General features: G+C 38.5%; 1 protein-coding gene across 1 annotated transcript in view; it reads left to right on the top strand.

Moving 5' to 3' along the window:
- Positions 1 to 20,973, top strand: part of pard6a (par-6 family cell polarity regulator alpha) — a 44,099-nt gene extending 23,126 nt beyond the window's left edge. The window contains exons 3-6 of the mRNA XM_020104677.2: positions 13,068 to 13,357; positions 13,503 to 13,628; positions 14,686 to 14,885; positions 15,391 to 20,973. Of these exons, the coding sequence (XP_019960236.1) occupies positions 13,068 to 13,357; positions 13,503 to 13,628; positions 14,686 to 14,885; positions 15,391 to 15,703 (929 nt within the window). The 3' untranslated portion in view covers positions 15,704 to 20,973. The remainder of the gene's footprint in view (positions 1 to 13,067; positions 13,358 to 13,502; positions 13,629 to 14,685; positions 14,886 to 15,390) is intronic.
- Positions 20,974 to 21,387: the final 414 nt, after the last annotated feature.

The following is a 21,387-nucleotide window of genomic DNA, read 5'->3' as shown; positions in this document are numbered from 1 at the left end:
GCTGCAGTGGATCTGTGCACTGAGGCATCAGGCCTGCTCTGCCAGATTAAGAGGCAGTACTTCTTTAAAATTGGCAAGTTTCTGGTGCAAGTGCTTGGTCTACTGAAACCAGCAAATGCCATACTACAGTCTCAGTCTGTGGATATGTGCAGAGCCTCAAACGAGGTTGGTACAGCACTGGATTCTTTGAGGGCCATGAGGGATCACAGTGATGAGTGGGGAGAGGGAGATCACACAGCAGCTGGGGATGACATTCCAGCAAAGAGAAGGAGAACAATGAATAGGCACCTCAGTGACAGTGTTGTAATTACAACAGTGGGCCACACAGATGACAGTGTTCCCCCCCATAAGACACTTAAAAGACGTCTACTAAACATTCTGGACCCGGCAATTACCGAGTTGGAGACAAGATTCTGCCAGAAGAATTTGGAGCTGATGAAGGCCACATCCAGCCTTGTGCCTACATCTGGCACATTCCTCCATGGAGCTCTGTTGCATCCTTTGGTTGAGCTGGCTGGCACTGATGCAGGATGTCTGAATAATGAAATCCTGGTGGCAAAGCCCATGTTGCTTAAGGAATGCCCCAATGAACCAGATCTGGCTACAGTGTGCAAAACCCTACAGCACTACAAGGCAGCATTTCCCTTGTTGTACAAGTTATACATTACAGCACTGGTCATTGGGGTTTCTTCAGCTGCATGTGAGAGCTCTTTCTCCACACTGTCCCGTGTCTTAACCCCCTTTCGCAGAACTATGCTGCATCACAGAAAGAGGAACCTGGTTATCTTGGCCCATGAAAAGTCAATTACATACAAGCTGGACATGGACGAATTTGTGAGGGAGTTTGCCAAGGGAAACAGGAGGCTGACGTTGACCTAGAGACCTAGGAGAACTTAACTAAAATTTGTGGCCAGCAAAAATGCTGTAGTTAGCCAACGTTGTTTGTTTTTTCTAGGGTAATAGCCTTTGTTTTATTTCTTTAATTTTTATTTAACAAACTAAACAAAAACGTCCTCCTAAGGGTGTTATAAAAATACAAAAATACAAAAAAATACAAAAACATCCTCCTGAGGGTATTATAAAAATAAAAAAATACAAAAAATTACAAAAAAAATACAAAAACATCCTCCTGAGGGATTGCCACCTTATCGTGGTCAGGAGGTTTGAGTGCCTCAGTGACCCTAAGAGCTATACCAACAGAAGCTAGTCTTGATAGGGACACCCAAGTTGGGCAGGTCTTAGGGTAGAGGCCTGACAAAGTGCAGTCAGTTTAGGTTGAGGGTAGGACATACAACTAACAACCCAAGTTCATATATGGTTAGTCTAACAACAATAACTACAATGAAATAAGTGTGCCAAGCATTTGAGACCACAGTACTTTACAAGGCACTTGTTCAGTGTACCCGCATCCTAGTGAGTGAATTTGTCAATTAGACATGGTAAAAGGTGCTGGAGCACAATGCCCCCTCAAGATTTGTGGCTGCCCCCTCATACATACCTGTCTAGACCCGGCCCTGAGCCTACCGCTCGAGTATAGTGTATATATATAGTATATATATCCAGGTAGTGATGCTTGCATAAGGTTGTGTCTTAATAAGATGTCTAAGACTCTATCTTTTTTAAAGAGCCTTGAGTTTTCTTTCCTGAGAGTGGACACTTAACAGCTTAAAAACTTTTTTTCATTGCGTTAATGTATATATTTGGCTGGGACTGAGGATAATCGAATACTAGGAAATAGTCGGGTTGGTGATAATGCATAAATTACTTTTAAATAGCCAAACGTTACACTATAAATACTAACTGGATATTGTTGATGATAATAATAAATACTTTACTTCATTAGCTATATTATTTGCTATGTACTGTTTGTTGTGTGTCTTTTTCCTTCTATAGTATAAATAATTGTGAAAATCGTGAAACCATGATATTTCCTCTGACAATAGTTGTGGCATCAAAATTTCATATCGTGACATCCCTTTCCACAATACATAGTCATGAACCACTGTCGCTATTAGGATACACCATCAGCTGCCACCTCGATCATGGTCCACCACCACTATCCACAATCAGCTGCCAATGCCATACAGGTCCCGCCAATACGATCTCACAATCTCTGATTCGCAAACCACCATCCATGATGTGGCCGCACCTGCTGTCCTTGATCTGCAAATGATAAAGCACAAGGACTCTGGCGTAGACTGAAAGAGCACACCTCTCCATCTGGTGGAGGTGGGTTGCAAAAGAGCTTGCAGAGGGTGGGCAGGCAGAACCAGCTTAAATAAAAATGAATGCATGGAAGGGAGCTTTGAGATTGGCTGCTGCAGCTGTCAGACCTGCCTAAACTCACACTATGCTCAATTTGAATTTCGGTCCAAGACACTTTTTTTAGAAGTCTGTTATGATACATATACCTATCGATTTCCATGCATGTGGATGCTGCCAGGACTGCTTTGTTGAAATTTTGTAGCGTCCCTTTCGAGCCATTTTGCCACACCTATATGCAAGGCATATTGGAAGTAAATGTTGGCTGCACGATATATCAAAAATCTATCCTCATTGCATTCTGTGTGTGTGACATCTCTGACTCGCTACTGTTTAAATGTTGATTTGTTTGAAATGACTCTGAGAGGAGCAGTGAATTACTGACAGAGCCGCTAAAAATGGCTCCCTGGTGTCTGCTCCGGACTTGGTGGTGCTGCGGCCTGGCTTTTTGCATTTTCCCAGCTGTTAAGCAGTCCGTGGCCCCTGCTTCCATAGCCAGGGACTGTTTATTTATTGCAAGTCATATCGTCATTGCGATATTCAGCAACATTATCGCATATCGCATGGTTTTATAGTATTGAATAATATTATTGAATTGCACATTTACATTTCACTTCATACAACTATACATCCACCTCCACACTTTACCAGTGCTCTAAATGTAAGATTGATTGCCACATTTTTACATACTTTTAGCTTAAAGTGGCACCACAGCTGTTTGAAGTAAGCAAACACTTCATAGTAATGTTAATGTTAGGTATAACCAACAACTTTGGTCTCTGTAATAGTTAAAGGCTCAACAAATCCACAGGAAATAGGTCCAGACTCATGCTAAATCCAACTTATAATTCAAAGATTTCATGGCCCCTTTCAGGTAGGTCTGTGTCTTTAGAGAGTGACAAATGACTGATGAAGAAATAGGCTGCTTTGTTTGCTGCTCTGAGCCTTTCCAACATGTGCCATAAAGTTCTGACTATGGGCGCACTCCAAATTGCCAAAACCCTGGCAATACGAATGATAGCTGGCATGACCTGCATTATTTATATAGCAACACTTGGCACTATTCTTTTCATAGGGCACACCATGGTTTTTTTCTTTTTCAAACTAGTCTTCATCAACAATTGTGCAGACCAGTGCCTTGGCTCCTTCTAGGGCTGCACAATATATCTAAAATTTACTGTCATCATGATATAAACATGCCCGATATATGTATTAGAAAAGACTGCTTGAACTGCGATGAATAGTAATCCATGTACCACACATTTACGCTATGCATGTTAATATATCTGACCAATCAGATGGAGCCCTACTGCCCTAGGTGATAAATTTAAAATATTCTGATCATTGGCCTGTCCAAAGTCTTTCCTGCATAGAGAATTGTAAACCACCTCTGTCAAATTTAATGCCGCCTCCAGACAAAATTATAGTACAGTGGAAACTGCTTTTGATTTTTTTTTTTTTGTCGGCCGAATTGGGCCAGATTGATCTTGGTCTATAAGCAGTTGATTACTATAAAAGAATGGCTTGGTTTTTATTTAATATAGTCTCATAACCTAAAGGAAAGATAATGGCGTACGCATACACATGCACTCACTGACTCTGGTGTTTACGTTTTTTTCTCTCTCTCTCTCTCACAGACTCTGACATCTCTGACTAGCTACAGTTTAAATGTTGATTTGTTTGAAATTGCAACAATATCAACACTGAGTATCACATAATGATCAATACTTTTCTTTAAAGAGATAAATCTTTCTTCAGAGCAGCGGGCGCATTCATCAGCCCGTCCCATTCGCTCTCTTCCTCTCTCGCTGATGTGCAGACACACACAAAAACAGTGTCATCAGATATATGTGTAAAGTCAGACTGGGTGAAAACTACAGGATTTGTAAATTTAGTCATATATAGAGAGCCGGAGGAGATGGCGGGGTGCTCTCGGTTTGGCTCAATTTGGTTGGCAGTGCACCATGCGAATGATAAACACAGATCAGCAGTACATTTCTGACAGCTGGTAGAAACTGTAAAGCATAGCTTTTTTAACAGTCCCTTAATATTGGAATGGAAATAATGCATTTAATTTTTTTCAGTTTCTGCTTAGGCTACTCACTGCATGGGGTCCATGCTAGCAGCAAAGACTTTGACACCGTATACTTAAGCATTTGTTTATTTATCACAAGTCATATCATCATCACAACATTCATCAACGTTATCGCATGTTTTCCTAGTATTGTTTAGCCCTAGCTCCTTCCATTTTGGAGGACATTAATGTGCAAAGGGAGAGTGGGGGCGGGGTTTTGTGGAGACTCTCCCCTTTTCTCCTCAGGAGAGATGCAAACACGATCATGGGTTTATATCAATAAAAACGTATGTCTGAAAAGGAGGCATGATATTTGTTTTGTACTGAATTTTTCAGTGGTAGGTGTAAGCAGGATATAAACCTTAATACCACGCCCTCACAGCATGAAGTGAGTCTTTGTTTCATGTCCTATCTGTCTCTCTTTCTGTTTCCATTGCACACAAGCTCATTGTGGAACAGCACTGAATTTGGCCATATGGCAGACCCTTGGGCTCAAAATGGTAGGCATTACAGAGAGAGGTCACAGTTACATGCATGCATGCATGCACACACACATATACTAATAATCTAACCTCTAACCTTAAATAGAACCTCAGAAACAATGTTTTACTTTCATTAGACCAGTGTTTGGTACCCATGAGGACTACTGGTCCTGACTAGGTCAGTGTTTCTTTTGGAAAGGTCCCAACAATTAAGAAAAACAAGTACAGACACATTTGGGAAATATATGGAACAAGGAGACAGATGATATTATACAGTATACATATTTATATATTTTGTAAATATGTGGTATCTGTTAGTTTGTTTTAGATTGTTTTAGTCAATCAGTAAATCACTCTCTAAGCTGGCATTACGTAGCAACACATATTTCTACCTAACTTAGCTAATACTAACTTAACAGCAGGTTTAATTCAGTATTTTATGTACCTTGTTCAATGATATTATTATAAATTGTCAAATGTCGACGAGGCAGTCAGAAAGACACTGAATTCAGTAACTGTGCCAAGGAGTGAAACTCTGTCATCACTGTCTTTGCTTATTCTTACAGAATTTTACGAATGATTTGAATCCCCAATACTCCACAATGACAATGTCCCATTTACATAAGTATTCAGACCCTTCACTTAGTACTTGGTTAAAGCACCTTTGGCAGGAATGACAGCCTCAAGTATTCTTGGGAATGATCCTACAAGCTTGGCGCACCTCTCTTTTGGAGGCTTCTCCCATTCTTCTTGGCAGAATAGTTCAAGCTCAACCAGGTTCGATGGGGGCCGTTGGTGCACAGACATTTTCGGGTCTCTCCAGAGATGCTCTATTGGGTTCAGCCAGACTCTGGCTTGGCCACTTCAGGACTTTCACAGAGTTTTCCTGAAGCCACTCCTGTGTTTTCTTGGCGGTATTCTTTGGGCCATTGTCTTGTTGAAATGTAAACCTTCTCCCCAGCCTGAGATCCAGAGCACTCTGGAAAAATTTCACTCAAGATTGCTCTGTATATTTCTGCAGAAAAGCATTCCAACAGCATGATGCTTCCCTACCTGTGTTTGACTGTAGGTAAGGTATTAATAAGGTGATTCTCAGTGCCTGGATTCCTCCACACATGCAGTTGGGAATTGTGGCCAAATAGTTTAATCTTCGTTTCATCACACCAGAGGATTTTGCTTCTTGTGGCCTAGGAGTTGTTTAGGTGCTTTTTGGCAAACTCGCAGCTTGCTGTCATGTGCCTTTCAGTAAGGAATGGCTTCTGTCTGGCCACTATACTATAAAGGCCTGATTAGGAGAGGGCTGCACTGATGGTTGACCTTCTGTAAGGTTCTCTCATCTCCACAAAGGAACTCTCATTCATAGTAACCATTGGGTTCTTGGTTACCTGTCTGACTAAGGCCCTTCCTCCCTGATAACTCAGTTTAGATCTAGGAAGACTGTTAGTGGTTCAAAATCTTTTTAGTTTGAGAGTGATACCATGCTCTTGGGCACTTTAAATGCTGCAGAAATGTTCTGGTATCCTTCCCCAGATCTGTCTTGACACAATCCTGTCTCACAAGTCTACAGATAATTATCTCCACCGCATGGCTTGGCTTTCTCTCTCACATATACCATCATCTGTGAGACCTTATAAAGACAGGTTTGGGCCTTTCCTAATTATGTTAATTGAATTCAATCAGGCACAGGTGGACTCAAATCAAATTGTAGAGGACCATTTATAGAAGTAGGATGCACCAGAGCTCAGTTGCAAGTGCCATAACAAAGGGCCTGAATGCTGAAAAAGGGATATGTAACTCTTTTATTTTTAATACATTTACAAAGCACTCCAAAACCTAGTTTTTGCTTTGTCATTGTGGAGTATTTTGTGTGGATTGATGTGAAGAAAAATTAATGGAATCCACTTTAAGATGAGTCTGAAACAGTGGCGGTTGGTTAAAAGAGGGTGCTAGGGTGCTGTCCTCCCTTGTGGAGAGTGTTTTATTTATTTTAATTTTTTTTAATTGAAAAAATGTAACATTAGCTATGATAAATGATTTAAGTATTTATGTGTTTAAATTTCACAATAAAGTGTGTTGTATAACATATAAATAAATATGTTCAGTGGAAATGTGTGGGAAACGAGTGTTCGGGACACAAGGTCTAGGGTTCAGGGGCGCTGGAAAAGTCGCCCTTAAAGCAGAGACGAGTAGCCAAATTTGGCCAATCAACATCATCAAAAATAATGCGATTCTGATAGTGCCCCTCAGTGTTGTGGTGGAGGAAATCAGCCGGTACTTGCATAGAGTATGAGTCATAAGATATCCAGGAGTATATGGCACCTCCTTTTATTTTGTCTTAATAGTGTTAATAGCACTGTATGTGTTTCAGGTATGTGTACTTAGTAACCAGACTCAGTCTGTAGTCTAATGATGCATACTGTACTTACTATCCGAGCACTAGGGCAACAACTATTAATAATTTACATGATTTATCAATCGGCTGATTATTATTATTTTTGTATATATTATTTTGATTTAGTTTTTTAAGTTTAGTTTTTGAAGTTAGTTTGTGCAGTATACTGTTAGCTATCTGTTTTTGTGTAAAAATTATGTTTATTTAATCAATAAACAATAATAAATACCTACTATTTCACAAAGAACTGGCAGCCTGCAGTTTGTGTTAAATCGTAGTGGGATGGTTACTGCAAACTCAGTATGGCACGGCACAGCCCCACCAAGAATGTTTTTCACCAGCTGCGATCTGAGATATAACAAAATATCGAAAACTTGAAAGGGTCTGAAAACTTTCTGGACACACTGTATATTCTGGAAAGCATGGAAACTAGATTGAGAAGAATAAATTACAATAATCTAACCTAACCTAACTATTGGCCACGTATAAATGCATATTGTTTTTGACATCAACTGGTACGAGACTAAGTGGCTGTAATTATCTTAATTGATGAAATTGACTATTTGAACAACAACATTTGACCAACTGACCAACTTGCAATCAAGTCTATAATATAATTGAATACAGCTCAAATAATGGAGAAACTGTAGCTGGGGCTGTGTGTGGACAAGATTGCAAATAAAGGATGGCAGATCAGTTGTTTGAAAAAATTTCCAAACAACCACTAGCTAATCTTCCCATCATCTGAAACAACCATGTCACAATATGAATGTAAGTGCAGTGAGAATGCACAGTCAACATCTGTTGCTGAATTACGTAACACAATAAACTCGGATAAACTGTTCACGGATGGAACATTTGTTTCAGATGATGCTGTTCTAAACTTTGTTAGTTAAGGCTAGCCATTTAGGAGCGGCAACATAATGTTGCTCAGAGTTTTAGTTTAACACTGCATTAAGGGACATGCAGTGGACATCTGTTTATCAATTTACTGTGTGCATGCGTGCACATGTGTGGGGTTTGAGGGTGTTTAGCAGTGTCCATCCCTTCAGGGTTTAGTCCAGCCCTTTCCGGTCTCTGTTTTATCTGCCTTGTCAGGAAACACACTCTTTATGTATGTATATGATGTGTGTGCATTAGTGTTTCTTTATCTGCATTGGTCAATACTGCTTTTCAGAGTAACCTAATGCACATGCAGGGAGTAAAACAGCTTGTTTGACTGTTGTATGGGTCGTCATCTATTCGCAGCTGGTTTCAGTTCTGTTCATGAGCTGAAGCCTAGCACCCTGCCCTTCTGGTCACACCCTGATCGGTGACATCACAGAAAGTGTTTTCCAAAAACTGGGCTGATTTATTTAGATAGTTTAAAAAGGCTGGCAAGGCGATGGGTATTACTCAGAGTAAGGCTTATTGGCAGTTAATCGAAAATATATTGAAACCTACATTTATAACCTCTTAGTTGGGTTTCCGCTTTGCTCATTTTGCAGCAGCAGCCTCGGTACCTGTACCCTGTGCTGTATTACCCTGCTGCGTGTCCTCCTTCCTCACTCCCCCATTGACCTGCACTCACTTTACACATTAACAATAAACACCAACACTGATCAAAAGTTATTAGGACATGTACTGGACTTGAAGTTCACTTTGTGTTTGTTTGATTTGCTTGAAAGTTTATGAGACACACACATAAAAAAGTGCTGCCACGATCCTGGATCTGCAAAAGATAAAGTTCAAAGAAGTGTTAGTAATGTGATGGAGAAGAGGAAATTTAAGCTCGATGTGTCATGTGTCCAGTCTAGCAGTCTAAGCCTATAGCAGGATAACTAAGAGCTAGTCCAAGACATACCTGAACCAGTTCTAACTATATGCTTTATCAAAATGAAAGGTTAGCTGCTCTTAAATGTATAGAGGGTGTCTGCCTCACAAACTGAAAGTGGGCGATGATTCCACAAGAAAGGAGCTTGATAGCTGAAGGCTCTGGCTCCTACTCTACTTTCGGAGACTTAATGACAAGTAAGCCTGAATTTTGGGAGGGCACTGCTCCATGGGGGTGATATGGTAATATGAGCTGCCATATCATAAAGTTTTATAGCTAAGGAAGATAATTTTTATTCCATTCTAAATTTAGAAGGAAGACAGTGAAGCTACTACTGGAGAAATATGATCTCTTTTTGTGGTTCTTGTCAGGACACATGCTCCAGTCTTTAAAGACTAGTGGAGCCTGATAATAAGGAATTACAATAATCTAGTCTGGAGGTAATAAAGGCTTGTAGTCATTTCTGGAAACATTCAGACCTCTTTTTCCATTTATACTGCCATAAACTGCAATAGAGAGTGTTCAAGTTAGTGCCTTCTTGGCCACAAAACCTTTGAGAAATCATTTCCTTGAAATAAAGCATGTTTTATACTTCATGTACCTGTGGTGTAAAATATGAATAAAAGAGGATTTGTGGCATCTCACATGTGGTTTCAGTTTAGAACAGAACATTTAGTCCACTTCATAGAAAATAGAGAAATAATATCATGTATCACAAGTCAGCCTAAAATACATGCAGATGATTTTGGTCCATATAGCCCAGCCCTATGTCGACCCATCCATCCATCTCAACCTGCCCTTAAGAGATAGTTCACCCAAAAATGAAAATGTACACATTATCTACTCACCACTATGCCGATGGAGGGGTGGGTGAAGTGTTTGAGTCCACAAAAAACTTTTCAGGGGTTTCAGGGGTAAACAGTGTTGCAGCCAAATCCAATACAGTTGAGGTCAATGGCGACCACTGCTTTAAACTTAAACATTTAATGGAAAAAAAAAGCTCCATACTGCTTTTAATACTTTGAATTTTTCGTTGTTCAGTTACGATAAGGCTATCCCTAAAATCTTGGTGGACTTTTAATTTGAACTGGGATGGAATACGAATTTGTCTCAAGGCACAGAGTGACTGGGACAGCTTGTGCAGTCATTGCAACTTATTAAGCAAGTAACTAGAGATGAAAACATTACTTCTGTTAAAAGGGAGAGTTTAAGCAATAAGGTAAGGTCAGGAACAAGGTCTTTGGAAATGTTCAGGAAATTATACTACATTTAAGATGTGAGTGCAGACAAGAGCACACCACTTTTTAATTTTTATTAATTAAGTTACTGGTCATTATTTGAATACCAGATTTTATTGTACAACTTGTGGTGTAAAAGTACAATTAACAATAAAAATCTGTCCTTGAATTTGATAGACAAATTGAATCATCATCAAAAGAATCAATAGATTGTAACTGTTACCTGCTGCTGATTCAGTTTTCAATATCAGTATTAGTATAATATCAGTAGTGCAAGTAGTAGCTGGGTTTTAATTTGTTTAGGAATTTCTACTTCTAGTGCAGGGGCTCAACATGCATCAACAGCTGAAGTATCAGCTGTAATTGCCAGTAAAGTTTAAGTGATGTATGTAGAGGAGGAAGAACAATCATCTTCAATTAAGCTATTGAAAGAGAGAGCAAGAGAGAAAAAAATAGATGGTAAGGTGTAAAATTAGAAAATGACGTGAATACTGTAAAACAAATATTTATGAATTCCCGAACACATACAGTCAGAGTAATGGATCCAGATATTAAATCGGATACAGAATAATATTTTTAGACATATACAGCTCCATCTGAAACTTGGCATGTGAGTATGCGTTTTTTCCCTTTATCACATTTTCATTACTCGTTTGTTGTTTACCTCTCCTTTACCTCTCTTTGAATGACTGCAGTAGGTTCCCACAAAAATTCACATCAATCTCTTAATAAATTTTGTATTCCACTTAATTCGTCCCAGTAACTGCACTTATCTAAACCATGTGCATGTAAGTGATAGAAGTCAGAACAGTTCCCGTGAAAGCATTGGAACTGTAAATGGTTTTTATAGTGCTTTGCTAGTCTTGATGACCACTAAAAGCACTTTACAGTACCTGTTTTTTTTTACAATTCTTCCTTTCACAGACGCACAATCATAAAATTCATACAGTGCATCTATGGGCAGCACTTCTTCCTATGAGGGGCAATTCGGGGTTCATTATCTTGCCCAAGGACACTTTGGCATGTGGTCCTGGGAAAGTGGGGTTGTTATGAGCATAAGCCGGACTCTCCCTTCACACTCACTACTCACGACACTCTGACACTGAAGATAGGGCCAGTTGCTTAGGTCTCCACTCTTCCCATTGGTCACTTGAAATACTGACGGCCTTTGATGATAGTTTGGTATGATCACTGACATGCATGATCTCCAGTTCTACACTCCAGTCGAATTGGGGTCAGTTTCTGTAACACACTCCTCTCTGTATAAAAAAATACTGCAATGCATATTGCAGTGCAAAGCATGTTACATATTATTATTGCTGGGGCTTTTTATGTGCACACACCACTAGGCCCCAGTTGGTAATAAGACCTTATCAGGAAGCCTGAATAGAGGCTAGATTTTCAAAATGAAAGCCTCTGGATGGTGATAGGACCTCCCGAGGGAACCAGAATATATCCTAGATTTTAAAAATAAAAGCCCCCAGAAAGTAAGAGACCCATACCAGGAAGCATGAATGGAAGCTGGATTTAAAAAATAAAAGTCCCAAGATCATAAGAGGACAGAAACCTAATGCGCTGCTCAGGTTGTAGTTATCAGTGAGTGAGTTTCCATGGCAAAGTAATACACACGCAGAGCAGGAAGCGACGGTTGAGCTGTTTAAAACATCAACTTTCACAGCTGTTTATCAATTTCATGTGTTTAGCTTAGTTGGTAGAATTCAGGTACAGTGATTAAGTGATTGTGGGTTTAAAACCAGCTCAGGGTAGAATTTTATTTTGCATATTAACTGCTTTCAAATTGAAAACACTGAGTCCTCTTTCTCTCTCTCTCTCTCTCTCTCTCTCTCTGTCTCTTTCTCTCTCTCAAAACAGCAGTCTCACCAACTTGGATCATGTTATTAACATGCAGCTTTTATAAATGTATCTCTGGACCCGGAATCTATACCTAGGCACATACAACATTTCTTGGGAGGAATTCTAGTTATGAATTATGTCTTCCTAGTTAGAAAAAGAACATTTCATATATGCACAAGTCTTCCTATCCATAGTTATCATTTTAGACATTCACAACAAAATGCTTCCAAGAATAGATTACATCATGTATTTTCAATTCCAAATATCCACAATTAGATTTTTTAACTGCAATGGAAATCTGACAAGGAAATATCTACAATCTACTTGTTACTTTTTATTATTCAAAACAGATATTAAAAATAAAAACCTTTCCAGATATCCATTATGTGATTGTAAAGGTGTAGGAACATTGTGATTCTGGCCTCTGTCCTAACAAGAGATTGTTGATCTCCAAAGCTTCAAAACTTAAGTGAATGTGAGGCATTTTGTGCACAAGTTTAGAGACTAATTAGACACCATAATTTTGATCAGTATGTATTAAATTGGTAATCCCGAGTGCATCCGCTCTCAGTGTTTGTTTAGTGTAGCACCTTGTAGGGATAGTTCTCCCAAAAATGAAAATGCACTCATTATCGACTCACCACACACACAAATGCTTTTGGAGTTTCAAAAAAGAAAAAAAAAATGAAAATGTCCTCACATTTGAGAACGTGGGTCCAGAGGAGGATATCAGAGGATGCCTTATTCCCTGGGAAATCTGTGAAAAACAATGTTAAAAATCCTGGATCTGCCTCTTTGTTTACATCCGCACCAAAATTGAATGGGTTTTATGAGCGATTAAAGAACTACAGTAAACCAGAGTAGAGAAAGGTAATTATAGGACTGATTCAAAGACAAATATAATCTAAATAATGAATTGTTCTCTTTGTCCTTGTATGTTTCTCTTTTTAAGAGGATGAACCTGTCATATTTGCCACCAACTCCCTCCAGAGGCGTAAAAAGGGGCTGGGTTTAACTGGACTGCGCACCACAAGCTCAGGCTCCACCTACTCAAAGAACAAGCCAGGTCTTATGATTGGCCTCCCACAGAACTTCAGACAGATCTCCTCCATCATTGATGTGGACATCTTACCTGAGACACACCGACGTGTACGACTTCACAAGCATGGTACCCACAAACCACTAGGCTTCTACATTCGTGATGGGGTGAGCGTGAGAGTGGCGCCACACGGTGTAGAGAAGGTGAGATCAGTTACTTAATTTCATCCAACTTGACTTTGAGGATAAAATTCCACCTTGCAAGCTGACTAAGTTGATGATAAACTGAATATGATACGATGATGTAGAAGAACATGTAAACATGTAAAACTGTTCCTCTGTTATGTAGGTTCCAGGAGTGTTCATATCTCGTCTGGTACGTGGTGGGCTAGCAGAGAGTACAGGGCTGCTGGGAATTAATGACGAGATTCTTGAAGTAAATGGCATCGATGTAGCAGGGAAATCTTTGGATCAGGTAAATACAGAAGAGAATTCTCACACTACAGCAAAAGTAAAAATTTGTCACAGTAATGTTTTTAGTTTCTGTTTGCTGTCTCCACAGCTGCTTATGAGACAGATTTCATAATTTCTAAGATAATTACTCAGAGTGCACACCTCTACCAAGGCCCAACAGTCTCCCTAAATTCAGTCGACCTGCACCAAATTTCACACAGTAATAGATATTAGTCTTCTATATGTTTATTCTGGGAAAATTGTAAAAATATTGAAAAACGCCATGCAGTGTAATGACAAAAACTTGGCACTAAAATGTAATCAATTCTTCTCTGACCCATACCACATCCTTCCAAACAATTTTGGAAAATCAGTTTACTTGTTTTGTGTAATCTTGCTTAAAACAAAAAAAAACTAGCTTACACACAAAGGGACAGGAGTGAAAATGTCCTTGGCGAAGGTGATAATGAAGAGACTTTGCAGGGCTACCTTATGCTCATTCTAAAAAAGTCTTTCATAGCATATACACACTTTAACCTGACTTTAGTGTTTTTATGTCTGGACTTGTCTTACAACAAATTAGTATAATTATTTCACCTTAAATAACCATCACATGGTCAAACTATATTTAACACCACATTAATTCAGTCTTTTTTGTCAAAATGTAGATTTACTGATTTGGAGGTATCTACATTCGACAATAACAGAGAAAGATCACTGATTACAATGAATTTGCTTGTATGGCTATTTGCCTTTGGCACTTGGAGCCTTGATGTCTGTCTTTTTTGTTTTTACAGTGGTGTGTCTAAATAAATGAAACAGTGGAAACCAATGGAAAAATAATACATGGCATATAGCCAGGAAAATTGAATTTAAGGGGGGCAGTGAACTTAATACTATCTCAAAAGAGAAGAAAAGAGCAACAGGAAGAAAACTATGTCTTCCAAGTATAATATTTTACAAATTTGAGGAAGAACTGATTTATGCAATTAACTTTGTCTTTTTTGGACAATAATCAAACTATTGATCGGACTATGTACACTCCTTCCGGAGTTAAGCCCCTTTGTCTGTCTTTTCAGGTTACAGACATGATGGTGGCCAACAGTCACAACCTAATTGTGACTGTGAAACCAGCTAACCAGAGAAACAATGTGGTGCTTCGTGGGAGTAAGACCTCAATGGGCAACTCTGGTTCTGTAGGCTCAGCTGGATCTACTGGTTCGGCTTTGTCACATGACTCACCAAGCCCTGCCTCTCAGAGCAACCCCATTACTGCAAGGTACGTGAGCCTGGATTGTATTGACAAATTTTGCCAAAAGCAAGATTGAAAAATGGGGAAAGTGGTCTAAATTTAAAAAGAAATAATGTAGGGAACAAAGTGACAGCACACAGATATATAGCATTTATGTAGAATTACATACAATGTATTTTAATTCTTCAGTCACTCCTCCTGATAAGTTCTGATCAGAGTAAAATGTTACCCCATTTTTCTGCTCCAACATGTCAAAGATTTTTAAAGCAAAGGTGCATGTTGTTGAGTGAGAAGATTTATGCATATCCGTCTAATAACAACTATTGTTGCTATTTCAAAAATGTGTTTGAACCCAAAGCAAAACGTGTAAATGAATAGATGACATTTCTGATACATTAATCAGCCCTGGACTGAATGTTTCATTTAAAGTTGAAATTTGCTTTTTTTCAACAAACTGCCTAAAGTCTATCACATCTGTAACTTCAAGATTGATTTTATAACATTATTTTCATGTCATGTGTTGCTTCCATAGCAACAGCATTGCAGAGGGTGACAGTGATGATGAAGATGATGATGGCGACCTCATTCTGGAGAATGACTGTCTGACACCCTTCGACTCCCAACGAGTAAACAACAGTAACAACAGTAACCTCAACAGAGACCTACCTATGAACAGGCAGCACCCCTCCTCTGTGGTGAGGCCCCTCCCACAGAGCATCTCATTGCCCAATAGTGTCGGCGCATCCTTGAGTGACAGTTTTATGATGACGTCGCTTCACAACGAGAACACAGCCAGCATCAGTCAGGAGAGCCTGAGAGAAGATGGCAACATAATAACACTGTAATCATGATGACACTGACAGCTACACAGTAGCAGTGATGACTTTGGGATGTTGCAAACACAGAGTGCTGTATCCATGTCAACAACAGCTAACTGTGCTCCTTGTCTGCCAGATGTCAAACTCAGCAGCAGCCCCTCTGACAGTTTCTTCCTGTTGACTCATACTGATCATCTTTTTGAAGAGGCTGAAACCTGAGTCTTATAGGCTAGACTCCCTAACAATATCACACACCGCTGCTTGTTTCTTTGCTTCAAGCATCGACTTTTTATGTGTGCTACATGTAGCTGATGGTATGTACACAGCTGCATTGTCTTTTACTGCAAGAAAAAAAAAATCACTACAGGGAAATTATTTAAATGCCATAATGTATTAACTGGTCAGTATACTTACAGAGAACAGCGTAACTAAGAAATCATTCTAAATTCTCTTGTTAAAGCCATAACTCAGTTTAATACCACATATTTAGGAAATCATCTCCACCCCCAAATTCTGCTGCTGTGCCAGGTGTTCAATTGGTTCTCATGGTGTGTTGGCAACAGAAACATGGATGCTGCAAAGGCTTACATACTGTTCTTGTCTGATTTGTTGAGTACAACAAGACAATGACAGAACATTGCGATTTGATCAAGGCCCATTTTAATGGCAGCAGTAAGACCGACACACAAAGCCCATGAAATATTCTTTGCTTGTCTGGGTGGTTATTTTGTTACCACAAGTGCACCATTCATTCAGATGAGGTGGTGTAAAGTTAATTGTTGGTGTTTTGGATGGGAATAGACATCTCAGAACCTGTTTCTAGAGCAGAGTTTTTCCACTGGCAATCTGGTGATTTTTACCAAAAATATTCTAAGTTGTTCTTGCATCACAAGTAGTAGCTGGAATGCAAGATGATAGTTTAATGTGATTATAGCTAGTTAATCAGAGTGTACCTGCAGAGTTCTTCCGACAGTATCTGTTGTCCACACATGCTTTAAACCGTATAAAAACATTCTCCTTCAGTTTATTAAATCTCTGCAGCACCTGAAGGCAGCAGGGCAAATGTTGATAAATTGGCAGTCTGATTGGAGATGGGGCTCTCAGAGCAAAGCTATTTTATAGCTATGAGAGCAAGAGTGCACCCCCAGTCTTTCCACCGCAGATGGACGGGCCCAGTCTATGAGCCCAAGTTCTAATTGTGATGCTAAATTAATGCCCTAAAAAAGTACTATACCTTACAATACACAAAAATATAGACCAGACAGCAGAAAAAGGTTAAAACTTGTTGAGTAATATTAAAACTTCAATTTTTTTCTTATTATTTAGATTTTTGTTTTTCACATAATCATTTGTTACAGAATATGATAAATGATTAATCTCATGGGTTTTAGTGACGGATCAAAATACTAAAGGGATTTTTCTGTAACATGTATAAATCTAAAAGATGGTGATCATTTGGTTCCACAACGTAAATTACTGAATGAAGTGGGTAATAGATAATATAAAGCAATAAGCATTAACAGTCTGGCATTACAAATATAGTAACACAATCGCTGTAAATGACAATTTTGAGGAGTAGAGAATGGCACAGGTGTTATTTTTATCATATTCAAAAATCGAGACAGAGGTATCACTTTTCATCAAATAAACTATACAGTTTCACACATGCACACAATCACACATCAACCATTAGGGAGTGGGTGTCAAAATAAGGATATATGTCATGAGTCTTTTCTACAGATAATAACATACCTGTGGTCTGAATTACAATCTGATAGTAAGCATAACATTTACTTTATTTACTTTACGTTAACTTTTTTGATTTGAAAAGTTCTGCTTTGTTTGCGTCTATGAGAAGCTGCACTATAGCACTGTTATAGGTCAGAAACTCAACAGGGAACCTTTAATAGGCTGAAAGAGCAGTTGCTTATGTATTATGGTAAATACTTATATAATATATATATTAAAGTTAATTATGGTCAATTTGAAGTAGCATTTTCACTTAGCACATACTAAGTTAACTAAGTAACTCATCAGTGATTCAAGCAGGTCTAGTGCCTACTGATAGTTTGTCACTGATCCAGTTTTGTTGATGAGATACCTTGTTCACAGCTCGATTTGTAGCAAGACATCTATTCAATATAATGGGGCGGCCGTGGCTCAAGAGGTAGAGCAGGTCATCCTCTAACCAGAAGAATTCTGCATGCCGAAGTGTCCTCGGGCAAGATACTAAACCCCAAATTCCCCCATATGGCTGTGACATTGTGTGACTGATGTGTAATAGAGTTAGTGTTTCACATGGATGCACTGTATGAATGTATGAAGCACATACTGAGTAACGTGTGTGTGTGTCTAGAATAGCGCTATCTATAAAAAAACCAAACATTTATACTCACATGAAAATGGCAACAAGCCTGGAACAGATGGACACACACATAGAAATAACAACTCTCAAAACAAAATGTTTCGTTGATTGTCTTGTTAAAAAACTTGTTAACTATTCATTTGTGAGAAGCAGTTGGTGAGTAATGTAATTTCTTACCTGCTGTTTAAACAAAAATGTTATTGCCACAGTTTAATCAATCAACAGCTTTTACATGAGAAAACATTGCCACAAACCACAAAATTTGAAGTTTACCCTGCTCTTTAACCCACGAGGAATAAGAATACTGGTGTTTTAACCTCCTTTTTTACAGGGGACATTTGTATGTTCGGCTAGTGAACACACATTAAACTCCTGTTGAACCCATCCCATATACTTCATAGCTAACCTGACAAATGGCACATGATATCACTGAATAATTACCACATTCAAGGTTAGACATTGTTTTTGTCCAGTAGCACTGTAAACTGGCCTGACTTGGTTTAGGGTTACGGTTTGCATGAGTCTGTGTGTTTCAGTGTGTGTACAGTACAGCCTCATAATAACATCTCATGCTAGAGCACAACTCTGATGAAATCATCAGCTTTCCTGGTAAACAGAGCTGCTTTGGACCTCAGAGTAGACACTTGTTCAATGCCAGGAAAGTCAAGTTGGCCTGATCTGAATATATTTTGGCAGAAGTTTGATGTCAGCAGTAGTTTAAAATATACACACACGGTATGTTATTGTTTTTTTTTAACTTTAATATAAGTTAATGTAAATGTAAGATTATGAAACGAGGGAGATTTCATGAGGGATGAGTTTCTATGTAAGAGAAGATTTTATAATATGTTTAATATTGAGAGTATTTTTGTTATTCTTGTAATTTTAAACTGTACATTAGAGGAAATGAGACAAAGATGAACACTGTGCAAGTGTGTTAACATGAAGTGTTTGCAGCTTACGTAAAAATGTTTCCCAGTTTTAGTTCAACTTAAATTCTGCTTTCATTTGTAATGAATGCATGTTTACATGTTTCATGTTAATCATGGTAATCTTGGAGTGGTTTCCAAACTCAAGTACCACTGGTGTGCATGTCCATCCTTCCGACATTCACATGCTAAAATCCCTGACATGTTATGTGACTTACATTTTGTGCTCTTGCTAACAAGGATCGGGATAATGGAGACAAACAACTGAGTGTAAATATGCAACAATAATATTATATAAAGTGAAATGAGAAGGGTAATGAAAGTGGCTCTTGCTCTTAGACCTTAGGCCCTGTTTTTTGAAGGACCCCCAATGTTGTTTTAAAACCTAATATTTTTCCTATTATTTATACAACACTGGCTGTATTCTTTATGACATCTGTGTCAAACTATCCTGGGTAGTTAGAGTAGGGTTGCTTAATAGACACACATAGCCAATCATTAAGGGGACAGTCCAATAGTGTTGCCCAACTACACAGTGAGTGGAGGCAACTACACAGACACAGTGTTTATCTCAGCTCAAAGAATGGAAGGAAGGGAAAGTGCTTGTCTAGCTTCAAATCTGATCTTTAATCTCATATTCATATATTTCATTTAATATTATTGGATTATAAAAATAACTGAGCATTTTCTTAACCAAACACCTGTTGCCAGGTGTACAGTAAATATATTTGGTCTAAAATCTGTATCCACTTACTACTGCTTTATATTATAAGCATTTACATAAGTAATTTTGATAATCATAAAGTGGTCACTGGAAATGGAAAGTATTTGCCATGCCTGCATCAGTCATACAATGTAGAGGTGAAACAAGACAATGGTAATTTTATTAACTTAAAACTGATTAGTTTGAAGATGTCAGACTGTAGTTGGATTATCAGTAGCAGCTGTGGTTAACCACTGTGCACTACTGTTCTTCTTAGGCTTTTATTATTTTGCAACCTGTCCTTCCTTGTAAGCTCATCTAGCTTCTTAGCTACTGTTTACATTGTTTAACACCTAATTCTAACAGCGGTGGCGTTTGATATATTTTTTTATAATCTTCAATTAAACTTTAGTTTACTCCTGTAAACAGTCATGCTAAGATATCTCAGAGATTAAATTACTGATCTCCTCATCTGACTCTGGAAAAGATTTTTTTTAAACAGTGATTAATGATTCATGATTGATACTGTGATGGAGTAAATGTAAAGAAATATTTTCTTTATAAATAAACTGCATCAATATGAAAAATGTGGTTAAAACCCTTTACATTGGTCTTCCCTTCACAGCAGCCTTTCTTGGAAAGCAAAACGGCACATTTGCAAGAGCACGCTGAAATCCACAATTCCAGCCATCAAACTATGTGCTGGCAACTACAGACATAAATGTGACCTTGAGGAAAATGAGTTTTAAATGTGACTTTGAAACTGTCTGAACTGATTTAAGTTGTTTTTTTAGGGTGCCTGGCCCTACCAAAAAAGTCTCCAAAGACGACTTACCAGACTGTTAAGCAAACAATCTGGTTGGTCAGTTTACCAACATGACATCTCCCTTGATCCACAGTGCTGATGTGTAAACACTATTTGATGATCATGTCAATGTCATGTCACTGTGCTGCTGTTTGTAGCCTGTTTCCATCCTGACAGCAGGTCAGTGCAGAGACTTGATCACTGTCCTCTGAGTGTACAAGCTTTTAGAAAACAAATGAAGTGCCTTTCTGAAGTAAGGATATTTGTGTACAATTGGATGTCATGACCTGTGTGAGTCCACAGCTGGAGCAGCTCAGTGTAGCAGTTTGTGTCAGATAATGGACCACAGCAAAGACTAACACTGCACTGAACTTCACACAGCTGGTTTCTATGGGATTCTGTAACTTTGCTGTTAATGTCATTTGAGAGAAAATATGATGATTACATAATTATTATATTAAGGTAATAAAACATTACAAGGTATAAAGAGGATAATGTGTTTCTGTCATCCTTATAGTTTGCCTTTTTTCTTTTTCTTTTTCCTCATTCTTATTTTCTATTTCTTCTTTTATTTCACTCAAGGATTAAATGAGAACCTCTTTATTAATATAATTCTTTTTTTTCATATATTACATGACCCTGGAGAGACATGGATGAGAACTGCAGCATGATTGGTTAGTATACAAATACGTTTGAAGTCTAACCTTTGATGTAGAGATGGTGTTTGTTATGGAGGTTTTCTGGAAGCTGGTGAAAGGAGAACTCAGGCAGCAGCTGATGTCTTATGCAGAAGATTTTTTATGTACACTTCATCAAGGACCAGAAGTAGCAACAATGTACAAATGCTAACAAACATGAGCAATTGTCACCCCCAAGTCGGAAGATGTCTCCCACCGCATCCCCATATAT

Source organism: Paralichthys olivaceus, chromosome 10 (assembly GCF_024713975.1).
Source record: "Paralichthys olivaceus isolate ysfri-2021 chromosome 10, ASM2471397v2, whole genome shotgun sequence".
Taxonomy (NCBI): Eukaryota; Metazoa; Chordata; class Actinopteri; order Pleuronectiformes; family Paralichthyidae; genus Paralichthys; species Paralichthys olivaceus.
Note: the sequence above shows the minus strand (reverse complement) of the source record. Positions and strands in the feature narration are given on the sequence as shown.